The sequence below is a fragment of the Sciurus carolinensis genome, chromosome 5 (genome assembly GCF_902686445.1).
Source record: "Sciurus carolinensis chromosome 5, mSciCar1.2, whole genome shotgun sequence".
Taxonomy (NCBI): Eukaryota; Metazoa; Chordata; class Mammalia; order Rodentia; family Sciuridae; genus Sciurus; species Sciurus carolinensis.
In genome coordinates this window covers 16,704,624-16,718,970 of record NC_062217.1, presented here as the reverse complement: position 1 = coordinate 16,718,970, position 14,347 = coordinate 16,704,624, and the positions used below count along the sequence as shown (strand labels likewise).

Genomic DNA, 14,347 nt, shown 5'->3' with positions numbered 1-14,347 from the left:
CTTGCTCCAGTCAAATTTTTCAGCACCACATAAAGAAACTGACTAGTTGTTTGAGGAGACATACCAAATGATGAGAAATCTCTGAAGCTTGGCAGCAGATATGCAGATCAGCTATGGGGATTTCAGTAGTTCAAATACAGAAAACTCTGACAGAAACCACATAATCTGAATAAATCTAAAACCAAGAGTGCACTTTGATCAGATTGAATTTGGAGGATTAGAAATTGAAGCTCTCTGTTAAATCTTACCATCTTCTTTTCACTGATGAGTGTTTTGTTTTCCTTCTACCTCCAGGGAAAGGTGGGTCTAGTAATTTCTCTCCATATTCCAAAGCTCTGTATAGGCCATGAGTTTGGTTGACCGTGGTCTGTGAAATGCCACTTATTCTGGGCACTTTGGTTTCTGCTGTGTGTGGGTTCTTTGGAGTGTTCATTCTGAGATCTGGTGTCACCTCTGAGGGCAGAGAGGTTGTGGAAGCAGACCTGTGGAGGCCGGCCTGCCTGCTTAATGAGGGTCTCCTGTCTGCTTCTCTTGACTACCATGCCACTCACCACGCCCATTCCTGGCTGCTGTCAGACCCAAAGCCATCTCTGGAGGGAGTGGGATCTGGAGGAATCACATTTCCGCTGTCACTGCAGCGTCTTGGAATGAAAATGAACATCTGGGCAGGCATTTGGGACATGATGCCGTGAAGAGTGACACATAATTGAAGGGGGCACCTAGAGGGAGGAACAGCCCTATCTCTTCTTTCTTGGAAAACAGAGGACAATTTATAGTCTCTGAGCTCACTCTGTAACTTCCTGGTGGAACCCCTTCTTCTACACCTGCATTTCCCTGGTTTATTTTAGAGCTGGAGGAGAGTCCTTTAGAAATGCAGGGACCTAGGGAATTCACTGGTATTAATTCAGGAGCCCTAAGAAAACATCAGCCTGTAAAATCCTGTTCACACAACCCCCTGTCTGGTCTTGCTGGGTTTGAGCCTGTCATGATGATTTGCACCTAGAAGATGGCAATGGTAGGAACTTATTTAACAATTAACTTTGATGACTAAAGATACGGTTAGCATCGTTTGTCAATCCCAGGCTTTGTGCATTTAAGGTCTGTTATCCTGATCTTCCTTGTCGTTAGTGGTCCTTGACATGTCTACCTCTTCCCCAGTTGAGCTACAGTTACATCTAATTATTTATTTGATTTATAAAGAACCTAAGGCACTGAATCTGGTGGCACGTATCTGTAATTCTAGCCACTTGGGAGGCTGAGGCAGGAAAACTGCAAGTTCAAAGCCAGCCTCCGTAGCTTGGCAAGGCCCTAAGCAACTTAGTGAGACCCTGCCTCAAAATAAAAGATAAAAATAGGGCCGGGATGTGACTGAGTGGTTAAGCGCTCCTGGGTTGAATTCCTGGTACCACAAAACACAAAAACAAAACAAAACAAAAAAGCAAACTAAGGCAGTTTGAGAAAGGAATGTGAATGACTGGGAAACCCCAAAGGATAATACTTTCTTCTTCATAAGTTTTAACCTTGAAATCATCTCGTTATAATATCAAAGACTTTTTAGTTTCTGGAACCATTTGAGCTGAGAAAAGTTTCATATTCTTGCTGTTTGGAGAAGTTGGAACAGGAAGGGGTACAGCCAGTTTTTTCATGTGGTGAGATGGACTCCAAGTGAGACTGCAGAAATAAAGTATGGCAGGCATTGCAGGCCATGTGGTCTCGTTGTAACCATGTTCCTGCCGCTCTAATGCTGATGCACTCAAAGAAAACATGCAAGAGGAGAATGGCAGTCATGAGGAAGCTTTATTCATGGACACTGGAACTTGAAATTCATAGAATTTTTTTTTCTTATGCAAATTACTATTCTTCATTATTTGTTTTCTAACCACGGCTCACAGGTTCTACAAAAGCAGGGGTGAACTGGATTTGGCCCAGAGGCCATGCTTTGCAGACCCCCTAAATGACTTTTCCTAATCTTCCAAGCATTCAGAATCATTAGGATGTTTGGGCAAATTAAAACGGCCTCAGATGAGCAGGAGGGAGGAGCTGCACCTTGATATGTCAGCAGCAGCCCTCCCACCCCAATGCATCCAAAATGCTCCACAGCAGAGACGCGTGCTTGCTGAAATAGCAGCCTCTTCTGAAGGAGTGATAACACCCAGTGAAGCCAGCTCAGACTTTTCAATGCGAAATTGCTGAAGATGCTGCCTTTGGATCTGACATCTTTCCCTCTCAGAAAGTTTTCGCAAGTTCGTTCCATAGAGCTTAGAGATATTAAGACATACAGTGCGACTGTTGATGGCATGATACCGATAAACCTTAAAGCCCCTTTGCTTTGAAGTGATTATATACCTTCCAAGAGATGGATAAGAGCTTGTGAATTTAACAGTTATGTATGACAACATTTTGAGGATACTGAAAACTCCCTTGTAAGAACGACACCTTGATTTGTTCACCTAAATTTTTGAAAAGAATTAAGACAGCATATATGTGCAGGCAATTATTCTTTGTTGGCTTCAAATGGTTATTAATTTCAGTGATAATGAGAAACTAGGAGAGATTTTTTCTGAAGAAATTGATACTTTTTATCGAGTCATTTTCTGTGTTTTCAAAAGTGGAGTTTTGTCTGATTGCTTTCTATTAGAAATTTCCAATAGCTCTTTACTATTAACATTCAACATCATTATAAGTGAACAATTCTCAATCATTACTTAGCTCTATTTCATATTTTGTTCTCCAAAATTAGAATATCTGCTGTATTTAATATTTCTGAGGCACTATCCTAAACCTTTTCCCTGCTTTGTCCCATAACCTGATATCTTAGTTCAATTTTTTTTTAATTATTCTATTGTAAACAAATGGGATACATGTTGTTTCTCTGTTTGTACAGGCATAAAGGCATACCATTTGTGTAATCATAAATTTACATAGAGTAATGCTGTTTGATTCATTTTGCTATTTTTTTCCCTTCCCCCCACCCCTCCCACCCCTCTTTTCCCTCTATACAGTCCTTCCTTCCTCCATTCTTGCCCCCTCTCTAACCCTAACACTAATCCCTCCCACCCCCCATTATGTGTCATCATCCACTTATTAGCGATATCATTCGTCCTTTGTTTTTTTGAGATTGGCTTATCTCACTTAGCATGATATTCTCCAATTTCATCCATTTGCCTGCAAATGCCATAATTTTATCATTCTTTATGGCTGAGTAATATTCCATTGTATATATATACCACTTTTTCTTTATCCATTCATCAATTGAAGGACATCTAGGTTGGTTCCACAATCTGGCTATTGTGAACTGAGCAGCTATGAACATCGATGTGGCTGTATCTCTGTAATATGCTGATTTTAAGTCCTTTGGGTATAGGCCAAGGAGTGGGATAGCTGGGTCAAATGGTGGTTCCATTCCAAGTTTTCTAAGGAGTCTCCACACTGCTTTCCAGAGTGGCTGCACTAATTTGCAGCCCCACCAGCAATGTATGAGTGTACCTTTCTCCCCACATCCTCGCCAACACCTGTTGTTGCTTGTATTCTTGATAATCGCCATTCTAATTGGGGTGAGATGGAATCTTAGGGTGGTTTTGATTTGCATTTCTCTTATTACTAGAGATGTTGAACAATTTTCCATATGTTTGTTGATTGCTTGTAGATCTTCTACTGTGAAGTGTCTATTCATTTCCTTAGCCCATTTGTTGATTGGATTATTTGCATTCTTGGTGTAGAGTTTTTTGAGTTCTTTATAGATTCTGGAGATTAGTACTCTATCTGAAGTATGATTGGCAAAGATTTTCTCCCACTCTGTAGGCTCTTTCTTTGCATTGCTGATAGTTTCCTTTGCTGAGAGAAAGCTTTTTAGTTTGAATCTATCCCAGTTATTGATTCTTGCTTTTATTTCTTGTGCTATGGGAGTCCTGTTGAGGAAGTGTGGTACTAAGCCGACATGTTGAAGCTCTGGACCTACTTTTTCTTCTATAAGATGCAAGGTCTCTGGTCTGATTCCGAGGTCCTTAATCCATTTTGAGTTTAGTTTCGTGCATGGTGAGAGATATGGGTTTAGTTTCATTCTGTTGCATATGGATTTCCAATTCTTCCAGCACCATTTTTTGAAGAGGCTATCTTTTCTCCATTGCATATTTTAGGCCCCTTTGTCTAGTATGAGAAAATTGTATTTATTTGGGTTTGTGTCCATGTCCTCTATTCTGTACCATTGATCCACCTTTCTATTTTGGTACCAGTACCATGCCGTTTTTGTTACTATTGCTTTGTAGTAGAGTTGAAGATCTAGTATTGCGATACCCCCTGCTTCACTCTTTCTACTGAGGATTGCTTTAGATATTCTCGGTTTTTTATTCCTCCAGATGAATTTCATAATTTCTTGCTCTATTTCTGTAAGGTACATCATTGGGATTTTAATTGGAATTGCATTGAATCTGTATAGCACTTTTGGTAATATAGCCATTTTGACAATATTAATTCTTCCTATCCAAGAACATGGGAGATCTTTCCATCTTCTGAGGTTTTCTTTAATTTCTTTCTTTAGTGTTCTGTAGTTCTCATTGTAGAGGTCTTTCACCTCTTTTGTGAGATTGATTCCCAAGTATTTTATTTTTTTGAGGCTATTGTGAATGGGGTAGTTTTCCTAATTTCTCTTTCTGAAGATTCATCACTTATGTATAAAAATGCCTTAGATTTATGTGCATTGATCTTATATCCTGCTACTTTATTGAATTCACTTATGAGATGTAAAAGTTTTCTGGTGGAATTTCCTGGTTCCTCTAAGTATATAATCATATCATCAGCAAATAGGGATAGTTTGAGTTCTTCTGTTCCTATTCGTATCCCTTTAATTTCTTTGGTCTGTCTAATTGCTCTGGCTAGAGTTTCAAGGACAATATTGAAAAGAAGTGGTGAAAGAGGGCATCCCTGCCTTGTTCCAGTTTTAAGGGGGAATGCTTTTAGTTTTTCACCATTTAGAATGATTTTAGCCATGAGCTTAGCATAGATGGCCTTTACAATGTTAAGGAATGTTCCCACTATCCCTATTTTTTCTAGTGTTTTGAGCATGAAGGGATGCTGTATTTTATCAAATGCTTTTTCTGCATCTATCGAAATAATCATGTGATTCTTGACTTTAAGTCTATTGATATGGTGAATGACATTTATTGATTTCCGAATGTTGAACCAACCTTGTATCCCTGTGATAAAACCCACTTGATCGTGGTGCACTATCTTTTTAATATATATTTGTATGCGATTTGCTAAAATTTTGTTGAGAATTTTTGCGTCGATGTTCATTAAGGATATTGGTCTGAAATTTTCTTTCCTCGATGTGTCTCTGTCTGGTTTAGGTATCAGTGTGATATTGGCTTCATAGAATGAGTTTGGGAGGGTTCCCTCCTCTTCTATTTTATGGACTACTTTGAGAAGTATTGGAATGAGCTCTTCTTTAAAGATTTTGTAGAACTCGGTCGTGGACTTTTCTTTGTTGTTAGGCTTTTGATGACTTCATCTATTTCATTACTTGAAATTGGTCTATTTAAATTGTGTATGTCCTCTTCGTTCAGTTTAGGCAATTCATATGTCTCTAGAAACCTGTTGATGTCTTCGAAATTTCCTATTTTGTTGGAGTATAGATTTTCAAAATAGCTTCTAATTATGTTTTGTATTTCAGTCATGTCTGTTGTGGTATTTCCTTGATCATTCTAAATTTTAGTAATTTGGGTTTTCTCTCGTCTTCTCTTTGTTAGTGTGGCTAAAGGTTTATCAATTTTGTTTATTTTTTCGAAGAACCAACTATTTATTTTGTCAATTTTTTGTATTGTTTCTTTTGTTTCAAGTTCGTTGATTTCAGCTCTGAGTTTAACTATTTCCTGTCTTCTACTACTTTTGGTGTTGGTCTGTTCTTCTTTTTCTAGGGCTTTGAGCTGTAGTGTTAGGTTGTTTATTTGTTGAGTTTTACTTCTTTTATTAAATGCGTTCCATGAAATAAATTTTCCTCTAAGTACTGCTTTCATAGTGTCCCAGAGATTTTGATATGATGTTTCTTTGTTCTCATTTACCTCTAAAAAATTTTTAATTTTCTTCCTAATATCTTCTGTTATCCATTCATCATATAATAGCATATTGTTTAATCTCCAGGTGTTGGAGTAGTTTCTGTTTTTTACTCTTTCATTTATTTCTAACTTCAATCCATTATGATCTGATAGAATACAAGGTAGTGTCTCTATCTTCTTGTATTTGCTAACTTTAGCTTTGTGGCATAATATATGGTCTATTTTAGAGAAGGATTCATGTGCTGCTGAGAAGAAAGTGTATTCGCTCTTGGTTGGATGGTATATTCTATAAATGTCTGTTAAGTCTGAATTATTGATTGTGTTATTGAGATCTATGGTTTCTTTGTTCAATTTTTGTTTGGAAGATCTGTCCAATGGTGAGAGAGGCGTGTTAAAATCACCTAGTATTATTGTGTTTTGGTCTATTTGGTTTCTAAAATTGAGAAGGATTTGTTTGACATACATGGATGAGCCACTGTTTGGGGCATAGATGTTTATGATTGTTATATCTTGGTGATTTATGCTTCCCTTAAGCAGTATGAAATGTCCTTCTTTATCCCTTCTGACTAACTTTGGCTTGAAGTCCACATTATCTGAAATGAGGATGGATACTCCAGCTTTTTTGCTGGGTCCATGTGCATGGTATGTTTTTCCCCATCCTTTCACCTTTTGTCTATAGGTATCTCTTTCTATGAGGTGAGTCTCTTGCAGGCAACATATTGTTGGATCTTTCTTTTTAATCCAATCTGCCAGTCTAAGTCTTTTGATTGATGAATTCAGGCCATTAACATTCAGGGTTATTATTGAGATATGATTTGTATTCCCGGTCATTTGGTTCATTTTTTAAATTTTATTTATTTATTTTTTTGACACAACTTGGTTCCTCCTTTATTTGACAGTTCCTTTAGGATAATTCCTCCCTTTGCTGATTTGCTTCTTTGTGTTTTATCTCTTCCTCATGGAATATTTCCCTGAGAATGTTCTGTAATGCTGGCTTTCTTTTTGTAAATTCTTTTAGCTTTTGTTTATCGTGGAATGATTTTATTTCATCGTCAAATTTGAAGGTAAGTTTTGCTGGGTATAAGATTCTTGGTTGGCATCCATTTTCTTTCAGAGCTTGAAAAATGTTGTTCCAGGCCCTTCTAGCTGGAATCTAGGGTCTGGATTGAAAAATCTGCTGATATCCGTATTGGTTTCCCCCTGAATGTAATTTGGTTCTTTTCTCTCACAGCCTTTAAAATTCTGTCTTTATTTTGTATGTTAGGTATTTTCATTATAATGTGCCTTGGTGTGGGTCTGTTGTAATTTTGTGTATTTGGAGTCCTATAAGCCTCTTGGACTTGATTTTCCATTTGATTCTTCAGATTTGGGAAATTTTCTGATATTATTTCATTGAATAGATTGTTCATTCCTTTGGTTTGTTTCTCTAAACCTTCCTCAATCCCAATAATTCTCAAATTTGGCCTTTTCATGATATCCCATAGTTCTTGGAGATTCTGTTCATGATTTCTTACCATCTTGTCTGTTTGTTCAACTTTGTTTTCAAGGTTAAATATTTTGTCTTCAATATCTGAGGTTCTGTCTTCCAGATGTTCTATCCTATTGGTTGTGCTTTCTATGGAGTTCTTAATTTGGTTTATTGTTTCCTTCATTTCAAGGATTTCTGTTTGTTTTTTTTTTTCAATATCTCTAACTCTTTATTGAAATGATCTTTTGCTTCCTGAATTTGCTCTTTTAACTGTCGATTGGTGCAATCATTCAATGCCTGCATTTGCTCTTTCATCTCATCATTCAATGCCTGCATTTGCTCTTTCATCTCATCGTTTGCTTCCCTGATCATTTTAATTATGTACATTCTGAACTCCCTTTCTGTCAGTTCTTCTGCCATGCTGTCATTGGATTTTATTGATGTAACATCTAGATATGTTTGGGGCATTTTCTTCCCTTGTTTTCTGTTATTTTTCAGGAATCAGTGGGTCCTTAAGATATTGCAGATTTCCTCTATTGACTTATAATGTCCCTGAAGATTGCTAGTATATCCCCTCTTATCCTTCAGTAGCCTGCAGACTTGGAGGAAGTTGATAATGCGGTGCTCCACAAGGAAGCTGCCTCTCTAGGGATGGTGACCCTCAGGTGGAGTATATTCCCTGATAGTGGGCAGAGGTGCCTCCACTTGTTGACCAGTGGTCATCCAAAGGGGAACTAGGCTGCAGGCTGAGGCATGGCCTGTTTGTGCCTGTGTCTCTGGTTTTACCGTCCTTGTGGGAAAACGTCACCTGGCAGGGAAGACTCACCCAGTGGGGAGGTCTCGCTGGTCAGTTCCCCTCCTAGAGGTTCCCCTCAATCTACAACTACCGCCTGGGCTGGGCTGTCTTCCTCTGCAACGATCCCAGGGGCCCGGACCTACCTCCTGGGCCTGGGAGCCTCACCCTTCGCAGACGAGTCTCCTTAGGCTGCTTCTCCTCAGAGAATCTGCCCGCAGTCCTGGAAACTTCGCTCCGCCCCTAGGCGTGTCTCTGTGTGGCTCTTCCACCAAGAAGCCGGTCCTGGGACCCTGCTCTGCACCTAATCGCCTGGCTATGCGGCCCCTCCTCTGAGCCGCCACCTGGAGCCCCGTACAATAGCTCCGATACCCAGAGACCCGCCACACACCTCCTCCTCCGGACAGCGGCCGGGTTTCCGACGCAGTCACTAGGAGTCCAAGCAACTCACTTCGCTTCTCCTCCTCCCACCAACCGCCCGTAGCCCTAAGCAGTCACTCCGAGTCCAAGTGACCCGCCCTGTTCCTCCTCCTCCTCGGGGTAGCCCCCCGGGTGTTCAGGAGCGGTCGCTTTGAGTCCAAACAACTCACCACTCGCCTCCTCCTCTGGCAACCGCCTGTGGTTCTGATGCAGTCACTCCTAGACCAAACCACCCACCACGTTCCTCCTCTTCCTCCCGGCAGCCCCTCGGTGTTCAGAAGCGGTCGTTCTGGGTCTGAACAGCTCGCCACGCAGCTCCTCCTCAGGCAGCCGCCCGGAGCCCCAGTGGCTGCTCCGAGTCCAAGCGCTGTGCTGAGCCGCCTCCTCTACGATGATCCCAGTTGTCCGTGTTTACCGCTCCAGTGGGGGGAGGGGCGTCTCGCCGAGCAACTCCACTTCACAAAGTTCCCTGTGTTCCGGGGCTACCGCCCCATCCGGGACGCCTCCCCAACAGGAGAGACTCACCCGGCAGCTTTGAGTTGGTCCCAAGTCTCTCACTATCTCCTCTTTTGAATCCTGCGTCCTGGAGCAGCGTGAAATGCAGCCGCCCTCTAGTCCGCCATCTTCCCAGGCTCCTTAGTTCAATTTTTACAGGAGAGCAATTGGATATTAAGCAACTCAGTCTTAACACCCATAGCTTGTAAATAGAAAGGTCAGATCATAAGACTCTCTGATTTTAACACTCTCATTAGTGTACTTAATACTAATGTTACTTGTCATACTAGGAAGATTAAAATAAAGAACTTAAATATTTGGAAGTAGGCCTATTGTGTCATTAAAATACTCAAATAATATAATAAAAAGTAAAGTACGAAATAATCTTCAAAAGTGAGTAGCAGTTTAATAATGAGTGAAGGAAGAAGCAAGAATATGGATTTGTAAGTGATAGCCTCTTGCCGAATGACAGATGTTCTGTACTTTCTGGGCAGATACTTGCAGGTTAAAGAATACCCAGCCTATAGAGACATGACTGGGATTTAGATGAAGAAAAGTTAGAACAGCTGTGCACCTGGTTCACTTGTAAGCTGACAGAGTAATCCTGGTATCTAGATGTTTAAGTTTCTCTTCTAAGTAGTCAGGGTCTAGGAAGGGGAGAATATGCTCAAATCCATGTCATTCTGCTCTCTAGATTAGACCTTTCTGTTTGGCAGATAATAGCCCAAAGCCTGATTCCATAGCTACTAGGGGTCAACAGTCTCACATCTCTGGCCACATCCACTGGATCTTTAGTATCAACAACTTGGCAGCATGTTCCTTTTTGAACTGTCTTAAACCGTTTTCTAAATCCCCTTCCTCCATTCCCTACTCTATTATACACTCATAAAATGTCCATTTCTGAAGATTTAGCACATCAGGACTGTGTCTGCTTCTAAATTATTACAGTTGAGCTGGAATTTTTGCAGAAAAACTGAGCAAAGTATTTTTTTTTGTTGTTGTTCTGAGGAAGCATTTCTATTTGGGATATTTGTGGAAGAAACCCCATGGATCTACATTCATGAGATTATGTCTTACCGCTCCAAGAATACCCATACTTTATGTCAAGTAGAAGGAAGACATGTATTCCTAGTGAGACAGCTTTACACCAAAATTTCTCATGTGGTGTTCATGTGTGTTTGTGTGTGTGTGAGTGCATGTGTAAGAGGTATTAGATCATGCAAAATTTGTAAGTGGCTGCCTTACTAATTCAATGCAATAATTTATTGTTCACAGAAATGAAAATGATTTCAAGAAATCAACCCATCTCTTTTTCTTTTTATTGGGACCTGATAGAAGAAAACTAGAGACAGAGATAGGCAAGCATAGAGAGAGGATGTGCAGACTTAGGGAAGCGATTTCATTTGAGGACACTGATTCACATAGTGGTCATGTGCACCAGTTCATGAATGATGCTAAGTTAAAACCAATTTTGGTTCCTGCAATTCTTGAATTGTTCACATCACCAGGCAAAGAAACAAGGAGGGCTTCCTCTATGCTCTTAAGAAAGAAGAAGGAATTAACTAAGATCCATGGAAAAATGCTGACCAAAGTTGAGTTAGAAGAACTGAGAAAATCACCTGCTGTCTAGGTGATGGTGCACAAATCCAGTATTGGGTGTTCCACTGAAGAAAGTATGTTTGCTTTGAAAATAGTGAAAATATTCTCACTTCATATACTGCCCTTATGAGTGCCCTACCATGAAGGGCACCTCCACTGAATATCCTAGTTTCAAAATACTTAAAGATATGAAGGAAAACTAGAATATGATCTGATCTTCATTACAGTATTATTTTTTAATGGAAGAAATTCATGAATGACAAAATCATTAGAACACTGACCGATTTTGTGTATGAGTTTTGTTTTGGCCTTTTCAATGATGCTTAACAGTGTAGAAAAGCAAATTAGTGATTCAGGGACCATTTGTTTTTGAAAAAGTCACCCCTTCCAGGTGCCTTAAGTTCTAGAGCCAGTCTTCTTGGTAGGATATAGGTATCAAAATCTCTTTGGGGAGAATTTCACAATCTCTTACTTTTGGTATTGACAAAGCCTTTGGGTCAAAGATGACAAGAACATCATAGTGGTGAACAAGTTTGGTTATCATTCGTGGGAGGAGCCACAATCCAACATGGGGAACAATGAACTGTCTCAGTCAGAGGCTCTTAGCATGAGTCTATATAGGATGTGGGTTTGACTTGGATAATTTGGGGGAGGGTCCAACGAACTAAGGGTTTTCCCTGGATTCAGTGCTGTCAGAAAGTGGAGATAATGTCACAATAGGTAATTTTATAATGAGGAATCTCAAAAAATCCCAACAAAAAAAAAAAAATTGGAAACTAGTACAAGGATAAATTTGCAAATGATAAGTACCATTTGGTCATTTTGGCTAAGAGAGGAGGTATTTGGCACCTTTGTATGGCACGGTGGCTTTGTTTTCTCTGCTTAGAGGAGATTATGCAGTGACCTTGCTGGGTCTCATTTTATTGTGCCCTCGGAATAATCTTGTCTGGGACTAGTGTTTCATGAGATTGTCTGTGTGGTGGGAGAATGTCAGTACCAGACTGGCTTCTGAATGTCAAGGGCAGCTTGTATTTCTTTCTTCATATTTACCCCCTGACCTCCTCTCTAGCAAAACTGTAGTGACTACTCTTTTTCAGAACATACTTCCAAGGTTTTATTGAAAATTATTTTAATCATACAGTAAAATTAATAATAATATTATAGACATTTCCTGTCTCTCAAGTAGCTTAAGACATAAAAGATTTTAGTTATAAGTATTTGAACCTTTCACTTGCACCTGAATCCTTACTGGGAAAGAACTTTGACCTGACTTTGGTGATTACCATTCTCAAGAATGATGTATGTCCTTTCCTTTTAAAAATAAATATGTGATTTTTATGGTCTTTCTTATGAATTATATGAAATCTACTTTTAATAGATATTTAATAAAGATCATTTTTCTTTAAACAATCTTTAAACAAATAGCATGTTTTATCTTTAATTTTTTAATGTTGGAGTTTAGTACCAAACTAGAAGAGCCACTAGGCATCCTGTATTTCACAGAAATTATGACTTTCTTTCTTTCTTTCTTTTTTTTTTTTTTTAACAGTATTGGGTGTTGAACCTAGGGCCTCGTACATGCTGGGCACTCCTTCATATATGCCGTTAAATGTTATAAATAAATTTTAATCATAGCATCAAATATCTGTTGATCTTTATTAAAGATCATTATTAAAGACCATTTAAAGAAAGTGATCTTTAATTGTTCATTTGGTTTTCTGTAGCCTAGTGACATTAATCTCAGGGGTCATTTTTATTTTATTTAGCAGGACATTGAGTGGGGTTTTTCTTTGCTCCAGGGGCCTTGATAAACATTTTTGACACAAATTGAGCTACATCAATCAGAAACTCACATTTTGTGCAACAACAGACCATTTTAATTTCATAAAGCAAAAGATTGGCTTCTACTTGCAAATAGCAATAAAGAAAGTTATATTGTCAAAAGAAGTAGCCTGACAGATCAAGAGATAAATCGGCTGCATTAAATATTTCATTCCCTTTTATTCTACATTTCCATATGACATAAGCACTAATTAAACCCCTCAGTGGCTTCCTCCTTCCAGAACATTTTCTCTCTGACAAGAAATGTCAACTGAAGAATGTGTGGCACAGGAGACCTGCCATTAAAAAACACTGTCAATTTCACCTGGTGAAGAGCTCATTTGTTCCCACAGTCCAAATGGCAGAGGGAACAGGAAACTCTTACCACAGGCTCTTGCCCATTGTTGTGATGGGACCCAATGTCTTTCTTTGCCTTGTTGAGGTTTCCAAAAACAAACACCCTTAAGACTGTGACATGTCTCGTCATCCGGTGTTGCCTGGTACATTTCAAATAAAGGCAGGGAAAAAAAATGTTACTTTGAGGGTTTTAATACACCTTTGCTTACATGATGGGGTCGAGGGCTGGGCAGAGAAGAACTCCCAGGTTCATCTGAAGTCCTTTAGGTGTGTTTGGAATATTAAGTATGCAGATATGCTGAGGCCCAGGGAGAGCTCATGCCCATGGCTAGGGGGTAGCAGGGTGAGGTACCCCAGGATTTGAGTTAAGTGTTAGACAAGGGAAACATGTAGAATCTACCCCAAAGCCTGACCATTCTATACTCATGTTTGGATGCTTTTCATTGCAGGGGAGCACTTAAGAATCTGTCCTCAGGAATATACGTGCTGCACCACAGAAATGGAAGACAAGCTGAGCCAACAGAGCAAACTAGAATTTGAGAACCTTGTGGAAGAGACCAGCCATTTTGTGCGGACCACTTTTGTGTCAAGGCACAAGAAGTTTGATGGTAGGTGAAACCGTTTGGCTTCACTTTAGTTTTTCACAGAGAAACAGTGTGCTTTTCTATGAGAATTGTGCTGTTCTATGAAAAATGTTTTTTGAAAGAGATTTTCATTCCGTCTTAAACATTTATAGTATTGTCTATTTTTAGGAAAAGCATGAACTTTCTTGACAGTGTGTTATTTTTACAGTAAAATCTTGGAAAAATCTGAGTTAACCAAAAGCCATTTTGCATTTGTGCTTTGCCTATAAAATTTATTCTGAAAGATTTAGCTCAACTTTTCATTATTAGGGTGATTCTAATTCAGGTTTTGTCACTGTGGCTTGTCTTCATCTTTCATGTGGGGATTTTCATTTTTTAAAAAATTGTGTCACTTAAGATTACTTGAGATATAACATCACTTTTAAGAAGACAGACTTGTCTTAGCTGCCAATGACACAGACTCCTTTATTTTAGAGTTTGCCATTGTGATAATGTAACATATCTTACATGGTGGTCATGAACATTATGCATAGGATTTAGACCTTCCTTCTCTTTTCTGATTATAAGCAATCAACTTCATTTCTCTGTTCCATTGGTTACATAAACATTTTTGCATTAGAAAGCACAAAGACCAAAAGCAATTATTACTGAATTTCAGCACTGAATTTTCTCATCAGAGCCTCAGAGAAGTATTCAAGTGCAATCTGATTTTTAAAAGCAGTGTTAATAATGATGACAATAAGGTTAAATATTTTTGGAT

At 39.1% G+C, this 14,347-nt stretch overlaps 1 protein-coding gene across 2 annotated transcripts in view; it reads left to right on the top strand.

Annotated features, from left to right (window-relative positions):
- Positions 1–14,347, top strand: part of Gpc6 (glypican 6) — a 1,078,957-nt gene that overhangs the window by 266,747 nt on the left and 797,863 nt on the right. The window contains exon 2 of one of the 2 annotated variants that reach the window (XM_047552638.1): positions 13,453–13,611. The exons of the other annotated variant lie outside the window; for it this stretch is intronic. Within the exon in view, the coding sequence (XP_047408594.1) occupies positions 13,453–13,611 (159 nt within the window). The remainder of the gene's footprint in view (positions 1–13,452; positions 13,612–14,347) is intronic. 2 annotated transcript variants of the gene reach the window in all.